Source organism: Halyomorpha halys, unplaced genomic scaffold (assembly GCF_000696795.3).
Source record: "Halyomorpha halys isolate HHAL.00 unplaced genomic scaffold, Hhal_1.1 Scaffold1751.1, whole genome shotgun sequence".
Lineage (NCBI taxonomy): Eukaryota > Metazoa > Arthropoda > Insecta > Hemiptera > Pentatomidae > Halyomorpha > Halyomorpha halys.
Window position 1 is genome coordinate 75,210 of NW_027116636.1, and position 23,614 is coordinate 98,823.

At 31.2% G+C, this 23,614-nt stretch overlaps 1 protein-coding gene across 1 annotated transcript in view; it reads left to right on the forward strand.

Annotated features, from left to right (window-relative positions):
- Window positions 1-23,608, forward strand: part of LOC106690530 (melatonin receptor type 1A) — a 57,023-nt gene extending 33,415 nt beyond the window's left edge. The window contains exons 2-4 of the mRNA XM_014435980.2: window positions 2,599-2,669; window positions 20,652-20,843; window positions 22,446-23,608. Coding sequence (XP_014291466.1) covers window positions 20,654-20,843; window positions 22,446-23,362 — 1,107 coding nt within the window. The 5' untranslated portion in view covers window positions 2,599-2,669; window positions 20,652-20,653 and the 3' untranslated portion in view covers window positions 23,363-23,608. The remainder of the gene's footprint in view (window positions 1-2,598; window positions 2,670-20,651; window positions 20,844-22,445) is intronic.
- The last annotated feature ends 6 nt before the right edge of the window (window positions 23,609-23,614 follow it).

The following is a 23,614-nucleotide window of genomic DNA, read 5'->3' on the forward strand; positions in this document are numbered from 1 at the left end:
GTTAAAAAATAATCGTAAGTTTTCTGCTATTACTATCCTAGATTATTTTCCGTTGAACATTTATCTTTTGTTACTATATTGATTCTTTTCGAAATAAAGAAATGTGTGGTTCCTGATCTGCCCAAATTCTATCTTCGATAAAAACTAAGAGTCATTTTTAATTATTAAACTCTCTATTAGACGTAATTTTCGAAAATGTGACTATGCATACTATGTAACAGAAATTGGACTTAATTTGTTCCCAGTAAACCTATACTCATTTGCAATCTGTCTTCTGATGTTGGTATTTATAGTCCAATTGTGTTGTTTTTTTTCAATAATTCAATAGTAATTATAAATTTAATTAAAAATAATTTGAATTAATTTTTAAAAAACATTGTTTGGATTAATTTTAATCTAGACTTATTGGATAGCATGAGGAACCTCGCCGTTAATAAAGAGGATTGGCAAGCCTGGCTTAATGCACCCCCACATTTAAAGGCTCCAAGGGCGAAAGACAAAGAAGAATTTCTTATTTGGCGAAAGAATAAAGAAAGGCACCGAAACGCCGTTCCGCCTCGAATCGATAAATGGTTATACTTATAAATCAACATTTTTTTCGTTCCTTGTCTCCTCATATTTTGGTATAAACACTTTCCACAATTCCATTATTTATAATACCTTGCAGGAAAATTATATTTTCCTTTATTACTGAAGATCTTAAGTTGGAATAAAAAATATTAATACAAAAAAAGGATGGTTGTTATAAAAAAAAGTTATCTCTCAAAACATACCCATTATACCGCAAACCAAAAAATGTCTTAAAAAGACATAATTTTTACTAATTCAATCATTTCATAGAAGGTATTAATCGAAAGGAGAAGTGGATGATAGACCTATGTAACTTTTTTTGATTTTTTGAGTCTTTAGTGGGGATGAAGGGGGTAGGTGTCTATCTAACAAGTCTGAGGTACTCTGACCTCAAAATCCAAGTAATACTTGAGATACCTATGTGGAAGGGGCCTATATGTGTGCACTTCCAAAACATAACAAGCCCCCCAAAAAAAATTGAACTTTGTTTTCTTGAAATTTACTATTTGTAACATAATCCCTTCATACACTTACCCCTTCAATTCTAAATTTATAAACACTATATAAAATAAAAGTTTTATAAAACACCTCAAATTTATCTAGTTTTATTTCATTCCTGCTTTACTAGATGCAGTCCCAAACAAAGAGTTTCTTTAATTATTTTCTTGTATCATTACTAAAATTTAGGTATAAAAAAGCAATGATAATATTAATTATAATTTCGTTTTCAAATAGGGCAGAAGAGGGAGTTATACCAACTATTACCAGCCCACTTCTACATGAGAGGGAAATTATCACTTTATTTTTATCCTCTCCTCCCCCCCCCCGATCAAAACTAGCACGCTGTTAAAATTTGTTTCCTAAATCTCTATTGGATCAATTTGAGCCTGATTTCTATAGGGTTATTACATAAAAACCTTTATATAAAATTTCTATAATAGAAAATCAATCAAAAATGTCATAAGACTAACCTCCTTTTTTTATTATCCGCTCTTAGTTTTCCAATCCACTTTCTAGGAACAGTGCAATTAAAACTTCCCAACTCCCCATTCCAAATTGAATTAATCATAAAACGGGATGATCCAGTCCAATTGGCTTTAACGAGCACATCGCACTGAACAAAAGACCATATTAACCCTTAGTTTCACTATAATAGACAATAAAGGGAATGATTATTTATTAGATATTGTTATCCAAAATTATACTAGTTGTCCTTGTAAAATTATGCTAATTTTTAATACCAATTATCATACGTTATATTTAATTACCTTTTTATTCATTACTTATTACAAAATCGAAGTTGCCTGAGTTCTTCTGGGAAAGATAAATAAAATAAAATTTTTAAAATTCGTTTTTTTCTAACTCTGCATTATCAAATTGTAGGCTTCAGGAATGTTCTTAGAATTGAATTAAGTATTACATAATAATTTAATTAGACCAGAAATTGTATCTTGTCAACTTCATATCAGTGGGCGGGGTACGTCAGTGACTGAGGCGCTCCGCTACAAACTACTAGTTCTCGTCAAATAATATTTAATTTGGTACCGTAGTTGTGAGTCAACACTGTGTGGTCGGGAGCCCACCTGGGACCCACCATGCCTCTATAAACTATGTACCCTTAGTTGAGAAAAACCTGGCAGTTGAGCTTGATCTTAAGTAAAACACCTCCTCGTACAACCGTTGTTCAAAAAACAGTATATCCTTACAAAGTACTGAACCCCGTGACTTTTTATGGATTATAGCGGTACAGATTTAATTTAATTAAACTTCAACTTATTAATTTATTAAGTGAACTTTATTTTTTTAAGTGAAACCAGAATAAACACTAGAAATAATTATTTCGATGATATCATACATTAAAACAAGGTCTTGTAACTTTCCAAATCCAAATCCTGTGGCATTCACTATCGTATTTGGATTTAAGTAGAACCTAATCGGACGATTTAATTCATTCATGGTCTTATTCTTGATTATTTAATTACATTATGAATAACTTAATGAATGTTAAATGTTACTGTTTTGTTGCAGGAATCATCTTGGAATGGAAGTTTAGTTGGGAGAGCACTGAGGAGAGAGGTTTGGCATTTAGCCTGCTAAAGGTGAGACCCTTTAGGGAAACACCTTACCGTGGCAAACAATCACCTGATCTGATCTACAGTAGATTTTTTCAAAGATTTTTCTTCAAATTTATTTTTAAGCTATAGCATTTAAGATTTAGTACATTTATAAAATTGGAGATGCAGTTAGACGTAGACAAATCAAGGTTATGATGTTAGTGAGAAAAGTTAGAAATAAAAAACGAAGTAAGGTAATAAGTTTTTATTGTATGGTTACGTTTAAGCCTCAGCAAACAAGATAGAAATAGAAGTAGAAATAAAAAACAGAGAAAAGATTAACGAGGAACATGAAAATAAAAATGCACAATTTTTTTCCATATTTATTTCTCTCTTTTCTTCTTATCCTATCTGTGATAAATAAATTATACATATTTTTATATATATAAATAATAATATGCAATATAAGTATATGTTATAATTATTTATTATAATTATACAATATATATTATATATGGGGAGAGGGTAGCCGTTTGGGCTTAAATGTTTGCAAGAGATAAAAATAAAGCAACGTCGAGCGTGGTCAGCACTTGGATGGGTTAGTACAAGAGGAGAAAAAAGGTAGTTATCTCACCCCAATTTTTGATTACTTTAATGAAAAATAGGTATAATTACTAGTCAAAATTGATGAGTCGACCAAGTATAGGTGGGGAGAATAAAAAATGGCGATGTTTCAAAGCGATAAAAAAAAATTAATTTTTCATTCGGAGCTCTATATCTTAAAAAGTAGGAACAACACAAGAAAACCTAAAAGAAAGTCATTTAAAGAAGAACAAATTTGCTAAAATATGAGCCCCAATAGAGTTATTTACGTAATATAGTTTTCGAGATATAGCTTTTTAAAAAGCAACATTTCATAAAAAGTTTGTATTTCAAGATCAGTAGTTAATGAATTTATTTTGAATAATATATATCTCAAAAACCATTTGACGTACAGATGTCTATTAGCACTCAAATTAAAGCTAGTTTAATGAGCTATAAAGTAGTTTATGATGTTTGTCTTCGTAGGAGTAATAGTTTACATGAAATTTGCTAAAATAAATTGATTTATAGTTGTTCAAACAGATTTTCATTTGCCAAATTTATATTCATATGTGAATATCATAAAAATTACTACCCCTACGAAGATAAGTATCATAAACTGCTTTATAGTAAGTTAAATTTCCTTTATTTTGAGTGTTAGCAGACATATGTGCGTCTTATGGGTCTAGAGATATATTTTTCAAAAATCCAACATTTTATACGAACAACTAGAAATTAATATTTTGTGAGTTTATTTTGTCAAATATCATAAAAATTACTACTCCTACAAAGATAAACATTATTAACTATTTTATAGTAAATTTAACTAGCTTCAATTTGAACGCTGGCAGACATATGTACGTCCAATGGTTTCTGAAATGAAGTTTTTCATAAATCAAACTTATTGTCCGAACAACTATAAATCAATTTATTTTAGCAAATATCGTGAAAACTACCATTCCTACGAAGGTTTTTTACCTTTACCTTCATTTTTTTACCTACTTCATTATATTCCATTAAACTAGCTTTAATTTGAGTGCTAATAGACATCTGTACGTCATATAATTCCTGAGATATAGATTTCTCAAAATAAATTAACTAACTACTAATCTTTCAGTAGATTTTTAAGGAATTTTGCTTTTTAAAAAGCTATATCTCGAGAATTAATGGACGTAAATATCTCTTTTTAGGGCTAATATTTCAGAAAATTTACTCTTCTTTAAATAATGTTCTCTTATATTTTCTAGTGTTGTTGGTACTTTTTAAGATAGAGAGCTCCGAATCAAAAATTAATGTTTTGAAACAGCCGCTATTTTTTATTCCACCTACCTATACCTGGCAGACTCATCAATTTTGACTAGTAATTATACATAGTTTTCATTAATGAAATCAAAAATTGGGGTGAGATAACTGCCTTTTTTTCTTTTCGGCTCTTGTACTAGGTGGATGACCGGCCGAAATGGGTAATCACTCATACTAGAAGATCACGCTTCACCCATCTCCACCCATATTTATGAGGTCTACCAGCCAATTGGTGGCAACTCAGAGACCGGTCGTGGGACTGATGATATTATTTTATTTTTACCATTTTTTATCTAAATTTTTTCTTCTTTCTTTCCTCAAACTATTTTATAGCATAAGCCGAATTATTTATTTTATTGGTTCTATAAATGTCATTTGTTTTGTTTTTTATTTTATTTTTCATTCTTTAGTCACATAACAATCATTATTTTTATTAATAATTAATCACAATTATTTTTAATTGTAAAATAGTTAAAGCTTTGTACATAGGGGTGTCTTTTACACGACTAAAGACATGGTACGATAATTATGAAAAGAGAAGAATAAATATATCAAAATATTCATTCATAAATACAAAAATAATTCGTCATAAATATACAAAGATCCATAAAATAATTAGCAAAAATAAGAAGTTAAATAAGAAAATTAAAGTTAAAAGAAAAAATTAGTTTAATTTAAATTTTTATATTTAAAAGTATATATAACTTTTTTCGGTTTTACTTCGGAGCTATTATGAATAAGTGAATTAATGATAAAAGTGAATTGTAATTATTTAAGTAGGTGATTGAGGAAAAGGATTGGTAGTTTGTAGATTAGTAACCTATTATATCAAATACAAAGAGTTCAAGATTTATTTGGTAAATCGTCCATGAAGTTACTTCTAGCTCCTCTTTGCGAATGCGAATTACCGCACTAACGATTCAGAGAACACAATTGAAAATGAACTTAAGTTTTTTTAGAGTGGTATTGACCCGCTCTTATAGTCTCAAGTTGGAGCACGTAAGGATATTAGGTCAAATAAACAAAGAACAGGACCAAGATTAATGACAGATATAAATCTGTTGTTGGAAAGGAGTAAAAGTCCATGTATTTAGCTCAAAATCAAGGATTTCTTGATCCAGCTCCTTCGTCTTTAACAGCTTCATATGCTATAAATAATATCAAAATATATTGCACAATTTTATGATCTCGTATTTGGAAGGACACATTTATTTATTGAGAAGAGATTAAGAAAATGGACGGTATTCAATTTCTTGATTTATATTCTAAACAAAGCTTTAAAAAAAAATCCAAATATATGCAATGAATTTACTTCAATCTGTCTGCTATATATTTATCGATATTGATTCTGAAACACGAATTGAATTGAATAAAGAAGTTATTCCTAATAACTTATGAACAACTCTGAGATTAATTATAACGCGGTTATAAAAAGAAAAAATTCTAAAAATTGTTTATTGTGTCAATTATGGATTTAGAAAGATATACATAAGTTCTTGAATAACATCGAAATTAAGTAACTAGTTTAATAAAAAAAATCGCTTTTATTCATTATGATATGTGAGAAAGTTACTTGGCTTTTCAATGAACATATAAACAATAATATATATCATATATTATTATGTATACATTGTGCACTGTTAAAATTATGATTACATTATCTGGAGCGAAAAGCATATTTTTTATTGTTTGCCATAAAGGTCTCCTTAATATATTTATTATTAAGCTGCAATTTTTTCTTCTTGTTTATGGACAAACTGTACACTCTGCTATAATTCTAAGTAATAGGCATTATACGATAGGACGATGAGAACATTCATCCCGAAAAGAAATAAAAATAAAAATTATACCGAACTAAAATATTATAATAAAATTAAGATAATAATTATACACCCACGTAGATCCCTGAACTAGCTCACTTCCTTTCGGAACAATACATCTCCCGTATCTGGAGCATCTATACGAATAATATTAAATAAAATGAACTTCAAAAATACAAGATGACTTTAATGATTGCTACTAATATATTTATTTTATTTTTATACATTTTTTCTATCTTTTTTACTCCTAAAAAACCTATCGTTTTCAAAAGATTATCTGTGGAAAATATTGTTTTGAAACAACTCCTTCAGTTTTTTCTTTTATCTTTTAGGATGGAGTACAAGGCAACGAAACGCATCAGCAGGTTCTTTAATCTCAGATGAAAGCCGTTTGAATGACTTTCCGTACACATCAGTGGATAAGTGACACCCGTTGAACTTTGAATTATCATTGAAAACCGCCTCTATGAGTTGCCTTCATACATAAATAATTATCAAGTATTGTTTGATTTTGGTTAATTAGTTGATTGGGCCTGAATTATTATTGCCCAACCTCTGATAGTTCTTAAACAGGAACAATTGAATTATTGTCGAAGAAAGCTTTTTATTATTTTAAAGTCGTTTCCTTTATACCATTCAAGTAAATAGGTGCTGAATTCAATTATTTTCAAATACAAAATTAATAAATTATTTGAAGAATGGAATTTGGTCCGGGTGCGGTCAAAAAAACTTAAATAATAAATGGATATACTATTTTTATTGAGCCAAAGTTTCGCCCCACGTTCCAGGGCTTCGTCAGGGCTGTTTTGATGGAAGTCAAAGTCAGAGTCAGAGTCATTGACCAGAACGATATTACGGACTTCAAGAACACTCATCTATGTATTGTAAAAACAAAGAACAAACTCTATTTTCGTATTTAAATAAATTGCAGGGCTTCGTCGGGGCTGTCAATGACTCTGACTCTGACTTTGACTTCCGTCAAAACAGCCCTGACGAAGCCCTGCAACGTGGAGCGAAACGTTGGCTCAATAAAAATAGTAAATAGTTAGGTCAATCAACAATCTTCTAATAAATTATTTGGTTGATTTCATTTGGCCTCAGACAGTCTTTAAATAAGCAATTGACCAGTCAGAAAATCTTGATTGAAAGATTGTTGAATGACCGTGTGTATTAATGAATGGAATATGGTCAAGATATGATCAAGATTTTCTGACTGGTCAATTGCTTATTTAAAGACTGCCTGAGGCCAAATGAAATCAATCAAATAATTTATTAGAAGATTGTTGATTAACCGTGTGTATTAATGAATGGGATATGGTCCGGGTGCGGTCAAAAAAACTCAAATAGTAAATGGGTATATTATGACTCTGACTCTGACTTTGACTTCCATCAAAACAGCCCTGACGAAGCCCTGCAACGTGGGGCGAAACGCTGGCTCAATAAAAATAGTACACCCATTTACTATTTGAGTTTTTTTGACCGCACCCGGACCATATTCCATTCATTAATACACACGGTCAATCAACAATCTTCTAATAAATTATTTGGTTGATTTCATTTGGTCTCAGGCAGTCTTTAAATAAGCAATTGACCAGTCAGAAAATCTTTTTCAGAAAAGTAAGATAATTTGACTTCAGCCCTTTTTCACTGAAATGATAAAAATATTACAACGATCAACACGGATTTTGAGTTTGGATTCTAGAGGTCAAATGTTTACTTGTACTACCTATCTAATGAAAAAAAATAGTTCTACTAGAAAAAGTTCGCTTTTCCAGAGGCCAGAACGATATTACGGACTTCAAGAAAACTCATCTGTGTATTGTAAAAACAAAGAACAAACTCTAGTTTCGTATTTAAATAAATTTTAAAAAGATATTAATAATAAACAACTAACCTAAATAATTGATATGAAACGTTCAAAAATGAATATTGTTCTGTGTTTGTATTTACTTTACACCAACCACCAAGTTATCATTACACTACCCATTATCTATTTCAGCTCCATTTTTCAACACATTAATCTCTTCCTATTATCTCAATTTATATATCTGTATTTTTTATATTATTTGTTCTTCCACCTCATTGCATTAACCTGTAAGATAAACGTAGTCAATAATCGGTCAATGATTTATATGCCACCTAAGATGGAAAATGTAATGCGAGTAATGCGATAAATTTATAAATAAGCAGAATTTATAAATTTATTATAAATAGATTTAAACTAAATAACGTTCTGAAGGCTAGTAGCACTAACCAAGAGAATGCGCGGCGCGCCGAGTATAGTGCAAGTTTATAAGCACCTTTTGTCATTTCCAACCCATTAATCTTTTTCAATTTAACTCAAACTAAATATATGTTTTATATTTATCTGATTTACATTAAATATGAAGATCTGATTTTTATAATATTTATACTCCCACTTAAGGGGAGCAGAGTGTTAGTGGGCACTGTGCTAAATCCTGTGACCTGGGTCCGAATCCGGCTATGGTAGATAATTATATGTTCTGTTCATGTATCCCCGACCTTTCATAAGTCTTAGTGGTTCACATTATTATTCCACTTCATTAGATTAAACTGTAAGATGAATGAAGCAGTTAATTTGTCAGAAGCAGCGATTTAAGATAGCAAATGTGAAATTGAAATTGTGCGATAGATATATAAAATACATTTTTTTCTATTTCAGTGGTGAGGTTAATAATTTGATATAAAAAAAAGAAAGGAACGCTCATGCAAGGAAAAATGCTAATCTTGATAAATGCAAATTTATGTTCGATGAGCTATAGTAGATAGTGTGTTGATCATATATGATACTTATCGACAATCCAAAAGATATCGATTTCATTATAGCTTTTTACAATGTTTTAACTTACAAAATATTCAAATAAATATCTAGAAGAATAGTATTAATATTCCAATACATTATCAAACACAAAGTGCAAAGAGGAAAAATTATTTCTTTATTTTTTTAGTTCTAGTTTTTTGGGATGGTAAAGTAGCTCATTAGGTAAACTACTGGATTCCTATCTCCTTGATACTGGGTCAAGGAGATAGGAAGTCCAGCTGTAACTCTGTAATATTATTTAATACCTGCCATAGATGGATTCAAGAGTAATTACTCTGGAGTTGCGAGTACATGCGAGGGGCATACCAGCTCCTGTAAAGTAGTTACCTGCTTCGATGCGTTAGGTAGAAAACCAAGCGGTTGATCCAGAACCTTATATAACCGTTCGTCTAAGAAACAGCACATCTCAGCCAAATAATGAACCCAAGACACGTCATGTGTTTTTTAGCTACAATATTATTTTGTTTTCTGATTTTTTTTCTGGTGAACTATTCCAGGTGAAGTAACTCCAAGTAAAATTGTAATAGTATTTTTGACGGTCGTAATCACATCAAAGGCAGTGTAGTGTTCAAACATTCTACTCCATCCAACATTACCTGCATAGGTGATAGTCTCATTCTCAGTGGCCTTCAATCACGTTTTCGGTCTTTTGTTTAACATCCACAATCAGATTCGATATAGAATTCATTTCGATTGGCTGTCAACAAGACACAGACTTTCGTCTGTATGAGATTGTTTATGAATGATCATTACTTTTATGGCAAAGAGTTGAAAACAAGCTTTATCCCTCTTAGGGTATTCGTGACACTCAGGGAAAATAAGCTAATAGTATACTCTCCTTAAATACCTTATATCACGTATCTTGCGATAAGGAAAGCTGAACGGAACATACAGATGGTGAATTAATAGGTCTAGGACTCTATAGGCATCCACACATTGCGTAGTAATTCAGTTATGTGGAATGATGTTTGGAAAAAAGTTAAATGTGGTCTAGCAACAAGCAGTGTGGAAGTATTAATTATGAGTTAGGAATAAGGGAAGTGAAAACTTTGGAAATATTTCCAAAAGTCATGAGTTTTATGTCGATGAACAATCAGTCATAAAAATGGCTGAGTATAAGGAAGCAGAATAATTTTATAGATTAAAAAAGTGAGGAAATCTTGCGAAAGCAGAAATTTAAAAAATAATATGTTCCTTAGAATAACAGATTCTCTTCACAAACTTGGCAGGAAATGAAAGAAGTGGATGAAATCGTAGCTTCAAGATGTCAAGAGTTGCCTTTTTTGTATATTTGCTTATCAGAATTGTCGAAAGTCGAGAACATTTTTTTTTTTTTTAATAATTTATTTATTGTTATTTACAACTGTATACATATATACACATCAAGTAAATTTGCTGTAAGTGATATTATGACAAGATACAAACATGTGGAAACTCCAAAAACATTTCTAAAGGAGAAAATCTCGAAGCCATCTTCTTTTCAGACGCCTAGGAGGATTATTAGGTAGTGAAGGAGAAGCCAGGTTAGAAACGAGTTGGTTTGGGTGGTTGGGAAGTTTATTATGGAAGGATTGGTATCTGGTTCTGGCCAAATCGGCAACATAGGGGACATTGAGGTCCTGATGGATGATTTGATTTGTGACAAAGTAAGGAGGATTAAGGATTTTACGAAGGATTTTGGACTGGAAGGATTGGATTCGAGAGGAATTAAATGGCTTAGTGGAGCCCCATACCTCAACTCCGTATGTCCAGATAGGCCTTATAACAGGCATGTAGATCAATTTTTTGTAATGGATTGGAAGTTTGGACTGTTTGTCTAGTAAATGTTGTAATAGTCGGAATCGACGAGCAGTTTCCTGACTTTCAGTCTTGTATGAGGATTCCATTTCAGTCGTTTGTCCAGATTTAGTCCTAAGTAGCGGATCTGTTCAACAGGAATGAGTGGGGTATTATTAAAAGATACTGTGGGGCAAGACGAAGGTTTACGACGAAGGGTAATTGTGATTTGGTGGGGTTTACTGGAATTTATTTTACTCTTCCAGTTGAGAACAATTTACAACTTTTTTAAATGAGTTTCAACATATTCGAATATATGTTGAACTTGAAGGAATCAAAACCTTACCAAAAGTTTATCCTTATATGAAATGAGGAGAAACCAAAGGGAGCAAGTGACAATTTGGTGAACAAGTGTTTTTGCTATCTAGTTTGACCTGATCCAAATTTAGGATTCAGTATAGGCAAATTTTCATATACTGGTAGAAAAAAAAATTTTAGTCGCAAAATTGTCATCTGTATCCATTTGCTTTTCACACTATCGAATTAAAGAAATTAATTTATCTACTACTTTTCCTATTCTTGAAATTGCGATTTGGATTTTATTCTAACGGTTACATGTTGTAATACAGAAAATGATTACTTTGAAGCATAATCAAATGTTAAAATGTCAACACTTCCAAATGATAAATTACATTATTTTGAAGTGCACTGAAAAGTGTAATCTTAAAAAATAACATTGCAGGCAGGAATGAGTTTACTAAGAAAACAGTACAAAATATTTCAGAGATATAAAAAAAAAGTTATTACAAGACAAAAAAGTCGCTCATATTAGCATATTAATTTAGTCGATTTTGAGTACATATTCTGAGGAAAAGGCAGGGTGTTCCAAGCTGTTACGAAGGATATTAATTTTGTAAAGATTTTCTTTACCGATGGGACATGCAGTATGCTTTTCCTGAAACATAATTGACAAGCAGTCGGTTTGTTGACAAGCTGGTTGAATTTTTTACTAGTCAATAGCTCAAGTGCCACACTTAATCAATACTACTGTATACTTTTCAAGACTTCTTAACGTTCCATCTCAAGGTTTCTAAGTCTTGTGATTCTATTTAATTCATTGTTGTTTTATCACGATATATAAGCGTAATTAGTGAGCCTTTACTAAATAATTATAAGCAATATTTATAGGAAAAAATAATGGCTTCTAATTGATACTTTGCGACGATCATAAAAACTCTAAGCAAACTCTTAATATTACATTCACAAAATCAAATTCGGTATTTATGGAAGAATATAAATATGGGGTAAGGCAAAGATTTAATACTTTCTCCTTTCCAACCAACATAAACCTTTTAGAAAACACTCGTTCCTATGGGTTACATCATAAACAAATATAAGTTTTCTTCTACACGGTTTCCTCATGCTTGTTTGGGGTAGTGAATCACATTTCGGATTTTGCCTCCTCGTATGCGAGTTTCATGAAACGCAAAAGAAACGATAGTCATTTTAACACATAGTCTAGTGTATTTCATCTCAAGTTGACAAATGGATCAAATAGCTTGATGTATTCTGTACTCAGAGACCGAGGACTATAGACCATACCCACCATACCAAGAAATTTGATTATACTACTCACCATTAAACTAAAAAATGGATCTAAATATTTTATTTCTTATTTATGTAAATTAGAGATAGGTGCATTAGTGTTTCTTTCTTGTTCCTAGGTTTGAAAAGTCCTCCCAAAAATTAAGTTCTCTTTAAAAGCTCCCTCTCCCCTAAAATATAAATGATCCCATAAAAATGTGGCCTACAACAGAAATTTCAAAGGAACAACTTGCGCCATTCTGGGAACCCCCTCTGCTATGGAATGCGATGTGGATGATCACAGAAATATAATAATTCACTTTCGAAACTGGTCTAAAAACGTTTAGCAAATATTAAAATCTTCAGAAGGTTTTTTTTACAAACCTTATTATTGTTTCATGTTGACTGAAAGTTGGACTTACACTTGAGTGGTGTCTAATCGGTATTCAGATTTATTTGACTTGCTTGTTGCTTCATTCTACCCTATCTGCCTAACTTCACTTCTTTCATACTTTGATCTGGTTCAGCTTAAATTACACACTCATTGTTTATTGCAAATTAATAAATACATGTAGATACTTTTCAATTGCAGCACTCAAATATGTCTATCTATATCTCTGTCAAATACGCATCTTCAATTGTTTTCTATAGTGACTAAATAATGACTCAATATAATGAAGAATATGATCCTTAAAAAACTATATTTTAACAAAGATAACGAAGTCGTAATATAATCTGGAAAGATCGGGCGGTTTCCGCTTTCCACCCCCCCCCCCTCCCCCGAATGGAATGCATCTGTTTTTCCTTTTTTTCTCCTTTAATTATATATAAAATTCTTAATTATTTTGTATTTATTATTATTTGTTTTTGTTAACTTATTGCTTATTTTTTTCGAATAAACGAAATTACCTGTACTTCTGAGAACTTTTTTAACTTCTCAAAAAACGTTATTTAAGTTTTTCCAAACTATTTCAATGAGGATAAGACCTAACTGACATTAATGACCATTTAAATGTAAACTTTATGTCGAGTTTGATCAAAATTGTTACAGCCATTTTTGAGAAAATCGAAAAAGTGTGAAAAACATATTTCATAAAGTGGCACTCCTGGTCGGACGATTTTATCAAAAAAGTTGCTATTACAATCAGGTAGGTATATACCAGCCTTAAATATTTTATTTAATTTCGTATGAATTTTCATTTTTGTACAGGCTCTTTGTTCATACGTACAAACATTATTGATACAAATACGCAACACACCATTGATAAAAAAAATTATGCAAGAAGTACTCTACAAATACAAATAAATAGAATGATAATTAATAATACGTCCTACTGCATCTTAAGTTTTTTTATGCAAGCCTAGTTAGAACATCAATATTGACCAGCATGGCAACTGAGAACCGTGGAAAATAGGAAGATAGGCAATGTTTAATTACCCGAGTGACGGTAAGGCTAGGCGGGGTGGCAGGTATCGACGCCGGATGACTCGTCGCCATGGAAATCACCATACCACCGCTCCCTTCTCTAGTAATGTCCCACTGGACCCTTCACTTTCTGATTTTTATCTTAGCCCGAGCTAACAGCTGAAGGCATACGGATTAACTATCACTGGGATTGGTCATCCAGAATTTATGAATATGCTTACAAATACGAAAGTTTTATCCACCAGTAATAATGAAATGAAAAGCATACTTTATAGCAATGTACTCAATACACAAATGTAATTTTGGAAGATAATTGAAACAGGCAGTTACTTATAATTTCAAAAAGAAATTAAGTCTGTTTACACCCGCACTGTCTTTAAATGGATTTACTGTTCCTTGATTTGATAGCACCATAAATTATTGTTTTATTAATTATACTATTGAATTAAATCAATGAATGAAATTTAATTTATTTGATCCGTCAAATCTGTTCCCTTCCCAAAGGATCTAGTAATTGTATGATTCTTTCTTTCATTCGTCCAGACAAATTAAAAAAGAATGTGGTGCCTTGCGCGAAACACATACCTTTCACTTACCACACTGTAAGGCCAAAATATCAAACGATATGTTTTTATTTTTTTTTATAAATATAAATTTATAAAAAAATTCGTCCTTTTGAATTTCTGAAGGTGCGAATAACCTATATTAACTTGGTTGGTACCAATTATACAACAGTTTGATTAAATCGGCTGTCCCCGATTTTCCAGTAACTGCTATCTCTACTTCTTCATTTTTTGCTTAGGTTAATTATCAAATAACATGATTGATCATATTTATCCATTTTTATTGCTGTAGACAATGCAAAATGGTTAGTAATTAAGAATAAATTAAATTAAAGGTACTTCAGAGGAAGATTTGAACCCCGCTAAACAATTTCAGTAAGGACGAGACTTAGCTGATAAAAATATTAATTAGTTTAACATCTATATACTAAGTTTAATCAAAATGACCTCACCATCCCTAATGTCCTGCATGTTATTTCATCCAGATTTTCCAACTTCCATCGGAACCTTTTTCCCCATCCTAGTCCCTTATAACAATCCCCATCAACCCAACCATCCCTCCTACTTGAAGGCTGAAACGACATTGGCCCCGAGACCTTTTGTGAATTGCTGTTGAAGTTCTAGTAATGGCCAACTTATCCACTCTAATCATGAGTGTATGCGGCTCAAGCTCCTACTGGCCTTCAATGCCAGTATCTTGTATCTTGTATCATATTGCAAAGTTTAGTTCGGAGTTCCCAAGCCTGAATGTAAATATTGTACATAGCTGCGAATGTCGGCTTATTTTATGGTTACTAAAATTTAATTTTTTTATCTTGAACATAATTGTTTTTTATTATTTGATCAGTTTTATTTTATTATATATTTGATATTGATTCATATTTTTATTAATACACATCATGATGGTATTTTATTTTTATCTAATTTATTACTTTCTTTTTTATGTTATCATCACTATTTTCTTAAATTTTCTTTTAATTTTGTGAGTAATATTGTAATCATATACATTTTTTTTATCTGTTTCTTGTTTTTTTTCTTTTTCTGTATATATTGTATGAATGAATACTTTAACTCTAATAATTAATGCCCTTAATTGGGAGAGGTTGTATCAAATCTCTTCAAAAAAATAAAATTTACATTATTCTTAATAATTTGTTTTAGAAAAATCAAAATAATTTTGCAACTAAGACGTACAACGTATTTCCCATGATCAATCCTTGTTTTATCTTTTATTTTTATTTCTCCGATAGGACCATGGATATTTAAACTTTTCTAAGTATTTCTACGTGAAATTGAGTTATGGTTCTGAATTTCTCTTAATCTTAAACTTTCTTCGTCTATTGAACATGCATCATTTTCTTTTGCAATTTGTATTCAAGTAAAATCGAAAAAAGGAACCATTGTACATGTTCTGTTTGTTCTTTCAGATATGATCAAACTGCAAAGAATCATATTGTAATTCTTTCATCCGACTTTTCTCATTAATTCAGTATATTTTGTTGTTTTTCTCACGTAATAAGGTTCACTTTTAAGTCTTAAGGTCAAAAATTGTAAAACACTTTCATTTCTGCATCGAATCTCTTATAAAAAAAGTATAGTAAATGTTTGGTCGTTGATCTAAAGTTTGTACTATTTTCGTTATTTTACTGGTCCTGTGGTACCCTATTGACCAGTAGTAGGCTAAGATAATGTATTCTGCCTGTCTGTGAATTGGTGCGTTGTCAAAGGTATGAGAGACAGCATGTCTCGTGTTGGATTGTATATGTAATGAGGTGGCCTTTGTAGTAAATAACTGAGATATATTAAATCAGAGTTGATATATCAGAATCTATCTGACACAATCCATTATTCTATGTGTCGAATAAAGATTACCTCATCATCTGATATCCGAAAATGACGAATAATTTTAATTTATCTGTCATCTTATACCTTTGCTAATTATTTGAACTTAAAATCTTTAAACAGTTAAATCTTATTCGCACAAAAAAATCAAGCGTTTTCTAGCTAAATATTTATTTCAAAGAATTATATATCTCTTATAATTTTACGTACCCTAAATAGGAATTTAAAATATGTGACTTGTTAAGGACTGATCAAAGACTATTATTTTGCCTTTTTTTTTGTATGGAGTAATTTCGAACCAGGTTATGAATTTATTGCATAATTCGACGTTGCAAATGTATTTTTTATAAATTTTGTTGCATTCGTGTAAAATAACAATTCAGTATTTTTTTCAAAATTTAAATATGTGTTCATAAAGGAAAACAGTTAATAAATAAGAAAGTAAGTTTATTCGAATAACTGATAATAAGTTGATAGATGAAACTATTATTCAGATAACGAATAAAAAACAATTGGTCATCCATCATCCGAAAAATTTATCTAGGTAATGCCCTAGGGGATCTATTAAAAGATTATTATATAATACACAAAATATTCTAATTGCAGAGCGCTGATACAAGAAGTATTAAAAATATTCGAAAAGAAGGAAGGCTTTTGACAAATGACCCTGCCCATGCATTTTTGGTTGAAAAAAACATGCTAGAGGACTAGAAAAAAATTCTTACTGTAGTTTACAAAAAAAATTCTTCCAATCTGTTTGAAAAAAGATTGAACAGCACGAAAATTTTACACTATTTAGGATCCTGCTTTAAAACAATACTTGGTTCTCAACACGTAAAATTACATATCTAAGGTATAATTATGCAACTAATGTTTTTTTTTTATGTTTACTGCAATAAATATCCCGCTCAATTCAATAAAATATTTTATTTGTTTTCTTTTTCTAAACTTTTCGTATTTTCAATTCCACACTAATAAAAAAAACTTTGTCAATTAAATGCTTCTTTAAGTCAAGGTTGGTAAACAGGGACGTCGCTACAACAGTTGTTTTGGAGAGGGCTAAATCTTAAATTTTTAAACTATTTTGGCCTGATTTTCCGACAATTTAAACCTGGTTTTCCAAGTTACTGAGTGAAAACTTACCTTAGCATTTCTTTTTGAAGCATATTATTTATTATTTTGAATAAAATAACCTTTAAAAAATTTATGTACCAAACTTTGAGCATGTTTATCACATTGTTGAATTTGTGTATAAAAAAAAAAAAAAAAAAACGTAATTATTGTTAAAAGTTAAACTATTAATTATGTTAAGAAAAAAAAAACAGTACTTAGTTTCAAAGTAATTTTACATGACACATTTAATTCATCATCATGAATTTGGGTAAAAGGTTGTATTTTGCATGTTTTTCCTTGCATCAGTTTGTGCTGTCTACATCTGATATCTAATAACACAATTTGTGTGTTTACACTACATACCACTATGGTATCACTTTTCTTCCTCTTCATTAAACTATCCTATTCCTCAGATAGTCAGTCCAATTATTAACTTTCATAAAGCGATTTTGCATAAATTAGTATCATCAGATTGTCCAACCAATCATCATCTATTCTATTTCTGAGCTCTGATTTTATAACTTTTGTGCTAGTCATAAATGGTTTCTTACCTTAACAGCATGCTGGTTAACTTAACCATCGATAAGAATATCTTTCATACTCTTAGCTTGTTCAGTTGTAGCAATTGTTTGGCATTTAAAATGTCAAAATGGCATTTCCAAATGAGTCTCAATGTAGGAAATATCTGTTTTATTGTATATAGATCCTGGTGCATTTTCAATTTTTTCTTTGCTGAAATTTTTCTTATATAGAGGAAATTTTGAAAAATTGTTTATTAGTGTAAATAATTCTTAGAATACTGGAAGATTGCTGATTGACCGTGTGTATCAATGAAAGGAATATGGTCCGGGGGCGGTCAAATAAAACTCAAATAGTTATTACTGTTTTAGTTTTATTTGACCGCATCCGGACCATATTCCATTCATTAATTCTTAGAATACTGTACAGTTGTTTTAAAGTCCAAACAAAGAGTGTTCAAAACCTTAAATTCTCTCTTGAAAAATTTAAAATTTTTCAAGCTAATGCAAGATGGTATTTAAATTCGCTCTTCTAGGAGGACAAAAATACGAAACCTTTTTAAAAATGCGAGTTTAATACCTTTTTGTGTTCCAATAGAAAAAATTAGACTTATTATCCTTCCTCCTTTGGTGCAACAGCCTAATGTGGGCTTTGGCCTCCTCACTCAGGTTTTGCCTTCAGTTCCTTACTCCTAGCAGTGATTTGACACGCTGACACAGGAGTACCACACAGTCCTCCCATCTGAGTTTGGGACATCCTCTATCTCTTGCTCAGCCCATATTATATTATAAAGGTTAGTAAACAAAGGAATTCATTTAAAATATCTTTATATTTAAAACACTTTGTATTGCCTCATTTTAATAATAACTCTCATCCTACATGACTTCCATCAACTATGCAACATGGAGAACTTTGAGAAATTGTTATTTTTTTAATAATTAATTTATTTAAAACTCTTTTATTATTATTATAACCATTTTTATTATTTATTTTTAATATCTATTCTAAACCAATTGATAAGATCGTTTATGTCAATTTTCAAACTGGAAAAATGATTTGGCTTTCTTTGGTACCAATTATTTCCAAATAAATAACCTTTGCAATCCCTTTTCATTATTGCTTGAACATATCATGAAATAATTTAAGTTCCAGTTTTTAGGTTAACAGTTTCCTATTTATGGATTGTCTCTTATTTTTCCTAATTTCTACCTTTTTGTTTTATTGTTTTTTTCACTTGTTTGTTTTTTTTCTTTCTTACTGTATCTTTTCGTCACATCTTTCTGATTCTGTCATTTTCTTGACACTCAAATAAGTATATACTCCAATCATTGGCAATAATACTAATAATAACAATAATAATTATTTGATATATTACAGAATAATAATACTCAAGGTACAAGCAGTAGTTTTCAGTTTTTGCTTTTTCATTAATTGCCCTCTTACAAATTCTTGCCTTAGCAAAACTTTGGTTATCTTAATAACTTTTTTAATCACACAGAATTTTTAACAAATTTTAAACAAATACACACAGTATAAAACATCCACTACATAGGTTAAGGGGGAGGGAGCAGGGTGGCAGGGAGGAAAGGTGCTGTGCCACTAACTCTGGCTGTGGCGGATAATTATTTATACTATTACTATAGTCATGAGTCAACCTTGTGGGTTTTTTAGCCCTCCAGAGCCCAACAATCCTCATAAAGTGGGTACCCTATATTGGGGAAAAATCTGGCGGTTGAGCATGTACTTGAAAAAAACTACCTCCTTCTATAACCATTGTACTAAAAACAGTACTTCCTTACAAAGTACTGAGCCCATGACCCATCAAGGTTCGTAGTGGTTCATATTATTATTACATTGGCTAAGGAAAAAATATATACTGAAAAAAACTGTGGCCAAAGTAGGGCCTACTTTTGAGGTTACTAGAGCCATTAATTATAATGAGTTTTTCAGTAAAAACCCATCTCTTAATGTGAAATGAAACCATATTATTGAATAGTGTAGCTGAATAAGTATTTACCAAACTTAAAAAATATATAACAGTTTCTTAAGTTGAAAGTTTGAGAGGTTGAAAAATCATGTATCTGTAGAGATCAATTAAAACAGCGGGTAATAGTTCTAGTGAATCACTTGGTATATATGATTACTTGCAAGGAGCTGTAACCTACCTGAAACTGAAGTAGGAATTAAAGCTGGTTCCTGAAGATAGAAATTGTTTTATTATCTCCTTACTTTGAGCTTAAGATGGATGCCAGGTCCAAAGTAGTCCCCATGCCTTTATCAATTTATCATCTTAGAAATAAAGGACATAGTGTTGGTAGTCATAATGGTTGGTTGATAAGTATTTCTAAACCAACTTAAAAAACCACTTAAAGTTAATATCATTTCAGATTTCCCTACCAATATTAACAACCTACAAACACATAATCAAATTCAATCATAAAACTGTTAAAGTAACAAAACTAATCCACTTTTGTTCTTGCTTATTTAAAATATTCATGTTTCACCCAATACAGTCAAAAATGGATAAAATATAATCAATAACTAACATTATTGTATAAATTGTTCTATTAGCCAATAATTGAATCAAGATATCTAAATAATCAGTAATTTTTAAATAATCTATAAATTAATAACAAAATTAATGCTGATATGTTATAGCCATGGGCAGTGGAGTCTACAACAGAAGTGAAGCAACATTGGGAGATGAAGGAGTGTCCCCTGTCACCCTCTCCTCAGACTGGAGCAGAGTTGTACGACTCTTGTTAATAGCAAGTCTTGCTGTTATTGGCAGTCTGGGCAATGTATATATGATCAGTGCTGTTATGATAGAAGATCATCTCAAAAAAAGAGGCAAGTATCCATTTTTTTTAAATAAATGTATTTGATTATTGGTTCTTACATTTAGGTCTTATAATAATATCTCATAATTATAAGATGTCTAGAACCGTTTATTCGGCTATTAAGAATAAAATAATATATTTATTTGAAAATCATTCCAAAACCAGATGCGAAATTTTGATATTATCCTACCTAATTATTAAAATAGGAAAATAAATATATTTCAACAGCTATTAAAAGTGAAGGGTGCAGGGGAAAACCGATCAGAGTCCAATTTTATACTTTTTTGTTTTATTAAATAAAATAGAGTAGTCAGTCTAAATCTTATCCTCAATATTTCGTAATAATTTCTTTTTAATACTAAGAACTATTCATATCATCAAATGAATCAATGAACAGTTGTATAGTGTTATAGTGGCTGTGTTTAATTTGTCCAGGCAGCAATTTAAGAGGTGAGGTACTCTCCATCAGAAGGCCTTGACAATGCATGTTCAATAAATAGGTAAGGTAAGCTGTGTAGGAGGTAAATTGACAGGATGATAGGCGAGTGTTAAAGGTATTTGCCATTAATCCTTGCAGGATGGAAATTCCACTCCATCAGGTATTCGCTTATGGTCATGAAGGGGATGGCAAGCTTTATAGGTATCAACTGAAGGACTTATAGGTACAGAAACTTCACACTGTGAGATATTTGCTTTAGGTCATGAAGGGATAGCCAGTCCTACAGGTATTTGCTGAAGGTCCTGTCTAAAGAGCAGAGGGTGGAGGCAGGAGAAGTCCAAATAAGGTAGAGTGGAATAATGACACAATTTTTATGTTCCAAAAAATTATAATAGAAAGTACTGATCCACTAATGTATACTACCACTCACTGCAACCTAAGGAGGAGAATTTCTGGGTTTTTCAAGTTACTAGTGATCTCTTTCGGCTATTAAACACCATCGAGAGATGCTACATATAAAACATTAACTTTCAGTGGATCAGATGATTCTATTGTAATCTTTATTTATTCAAATAATGCATTTAGGAATACAACAATATATTACATGGTTATCACATGTATGAAATTAAATTATATGCAAGAAATACTACATACATCAATATACAACGTTTGTCTGATGATCGTAGTTCATGTCTTGACTGCTAGGTCATCTGGCCCATAATGGTTCTGGTGGCTCTGGAGTGGTGACCAATAAAAATAGTAGCAGTGTCACCACAATAGAAAGGTTTCATTAAACTCAACAGATATCACTAATGTCTCCAATTTGGAAAAAAAAATGAACTCTGTATAATTGTTCCCTTGCACTCTTCAACTGTTATAATACCAATCCACTGGCTTACTACTATTACTTCTTTTGGAGATTCCTAAGTAATTGCCATTATGTAATGGAAATCATTAATTATGGCTTTTCATTACCAAGGTTTCATTTTTGGATGCATATTTTATTTAATCTGTTAAATTATTTTCTATAAACAATTAATCCAAATTAAAATTCTAATCCATAAGTTATAAAATCCAAATAACGGAACTTTCTAGTGAATTGACATTATTTATTATTAAAGCTTTTCGATAATTTTCATTGCTACAAATTAATTCATTTTTTGTTTTTTCCAGGTAATACATATGTGGTGAATGTTGCCCTTGCAGACTTGCTCATAACAGGTATCCTTATGCCAGCATCCGCTGTGGTCATCCTCTCAGGTCTAGAAGCACCTGTCCAAGTGTGCTCAGTCCAATGGTTCCTTGCTATTTTGTCTTGGTTAGTCACAGTCCTCAGTTTGGCTGCTATAGCAGCAGAAAATTATGCTCGCCTATGTCTGCCCCCAGAAAAGTATGCTAAATTAACAACAACAAGAATCACAATATCAGTTCTTTTAATATGGTTTGTTAGCGCAGTCGCTGTCACGATCCAGCATATATATGATTTGGGGCCTGACTATTGTACTCGACGCAGTGAAGGTATACTGCCATACCAAGCTGCAGTGGCTGCTTTTTTTGTAGCAATGCCCGCTCTTCTCACTACATTATTTTATGCAAAAACTATTATTCAAGTGAGACTTGCCCGAGCTCACCCTAGTTTCAAACCTCCAATAGCTTTCGCCTGGGACTACTCACTCATGAAGACAAATATGTACAGTTTTTTCCTATTTTTCCTTTTCTGGTTGCCATTTGGGGTTTTGTTATTTGTTGGTTCAATTAAAAATATATCCGCCCGACTTTTCTACAACCTTGCTTGGTTTGCCTTAAGCAAGTCTTGTGTCAATAATTTTCTTTATTGCATTGCTGATCGCCATTTCCGTAATGCTTATATCAATCTCTTCCATTACTGCTGCTGTAAGACTACTGTTACATTTTCACGTCGGACACGTGGTGAAGGAGCTCGTCCCTCAGGAGATGTTCGTGTCCACATCATACCTGGTTATAATATGTATTCCTATACTAGCCCTCAGAGAAGCCGTGAGTCTGGACAAACATCCAAAAGGTCAATTGCCACATTCAGACCTCAGAGTAGGGATGTGTATGAGCTTTAATTGCTTGTTATAAATTGTTATACATATTAATATTAATCATAAATGTGTGGATGTTTAATTGTGATTATATACATATGTATATTATGTTCTATGCATTTGTATATTTGGTGTGTGTATTTACATATACACATGTATAAATTTACTATGACATGACAATACTAGGAGTTTTTAAGGAAAATATTTGGTGTTTAGACTTTGTAATATTCTATCAATTAAATTGATAAAATTGACTGTATAAAAATAATAAATATT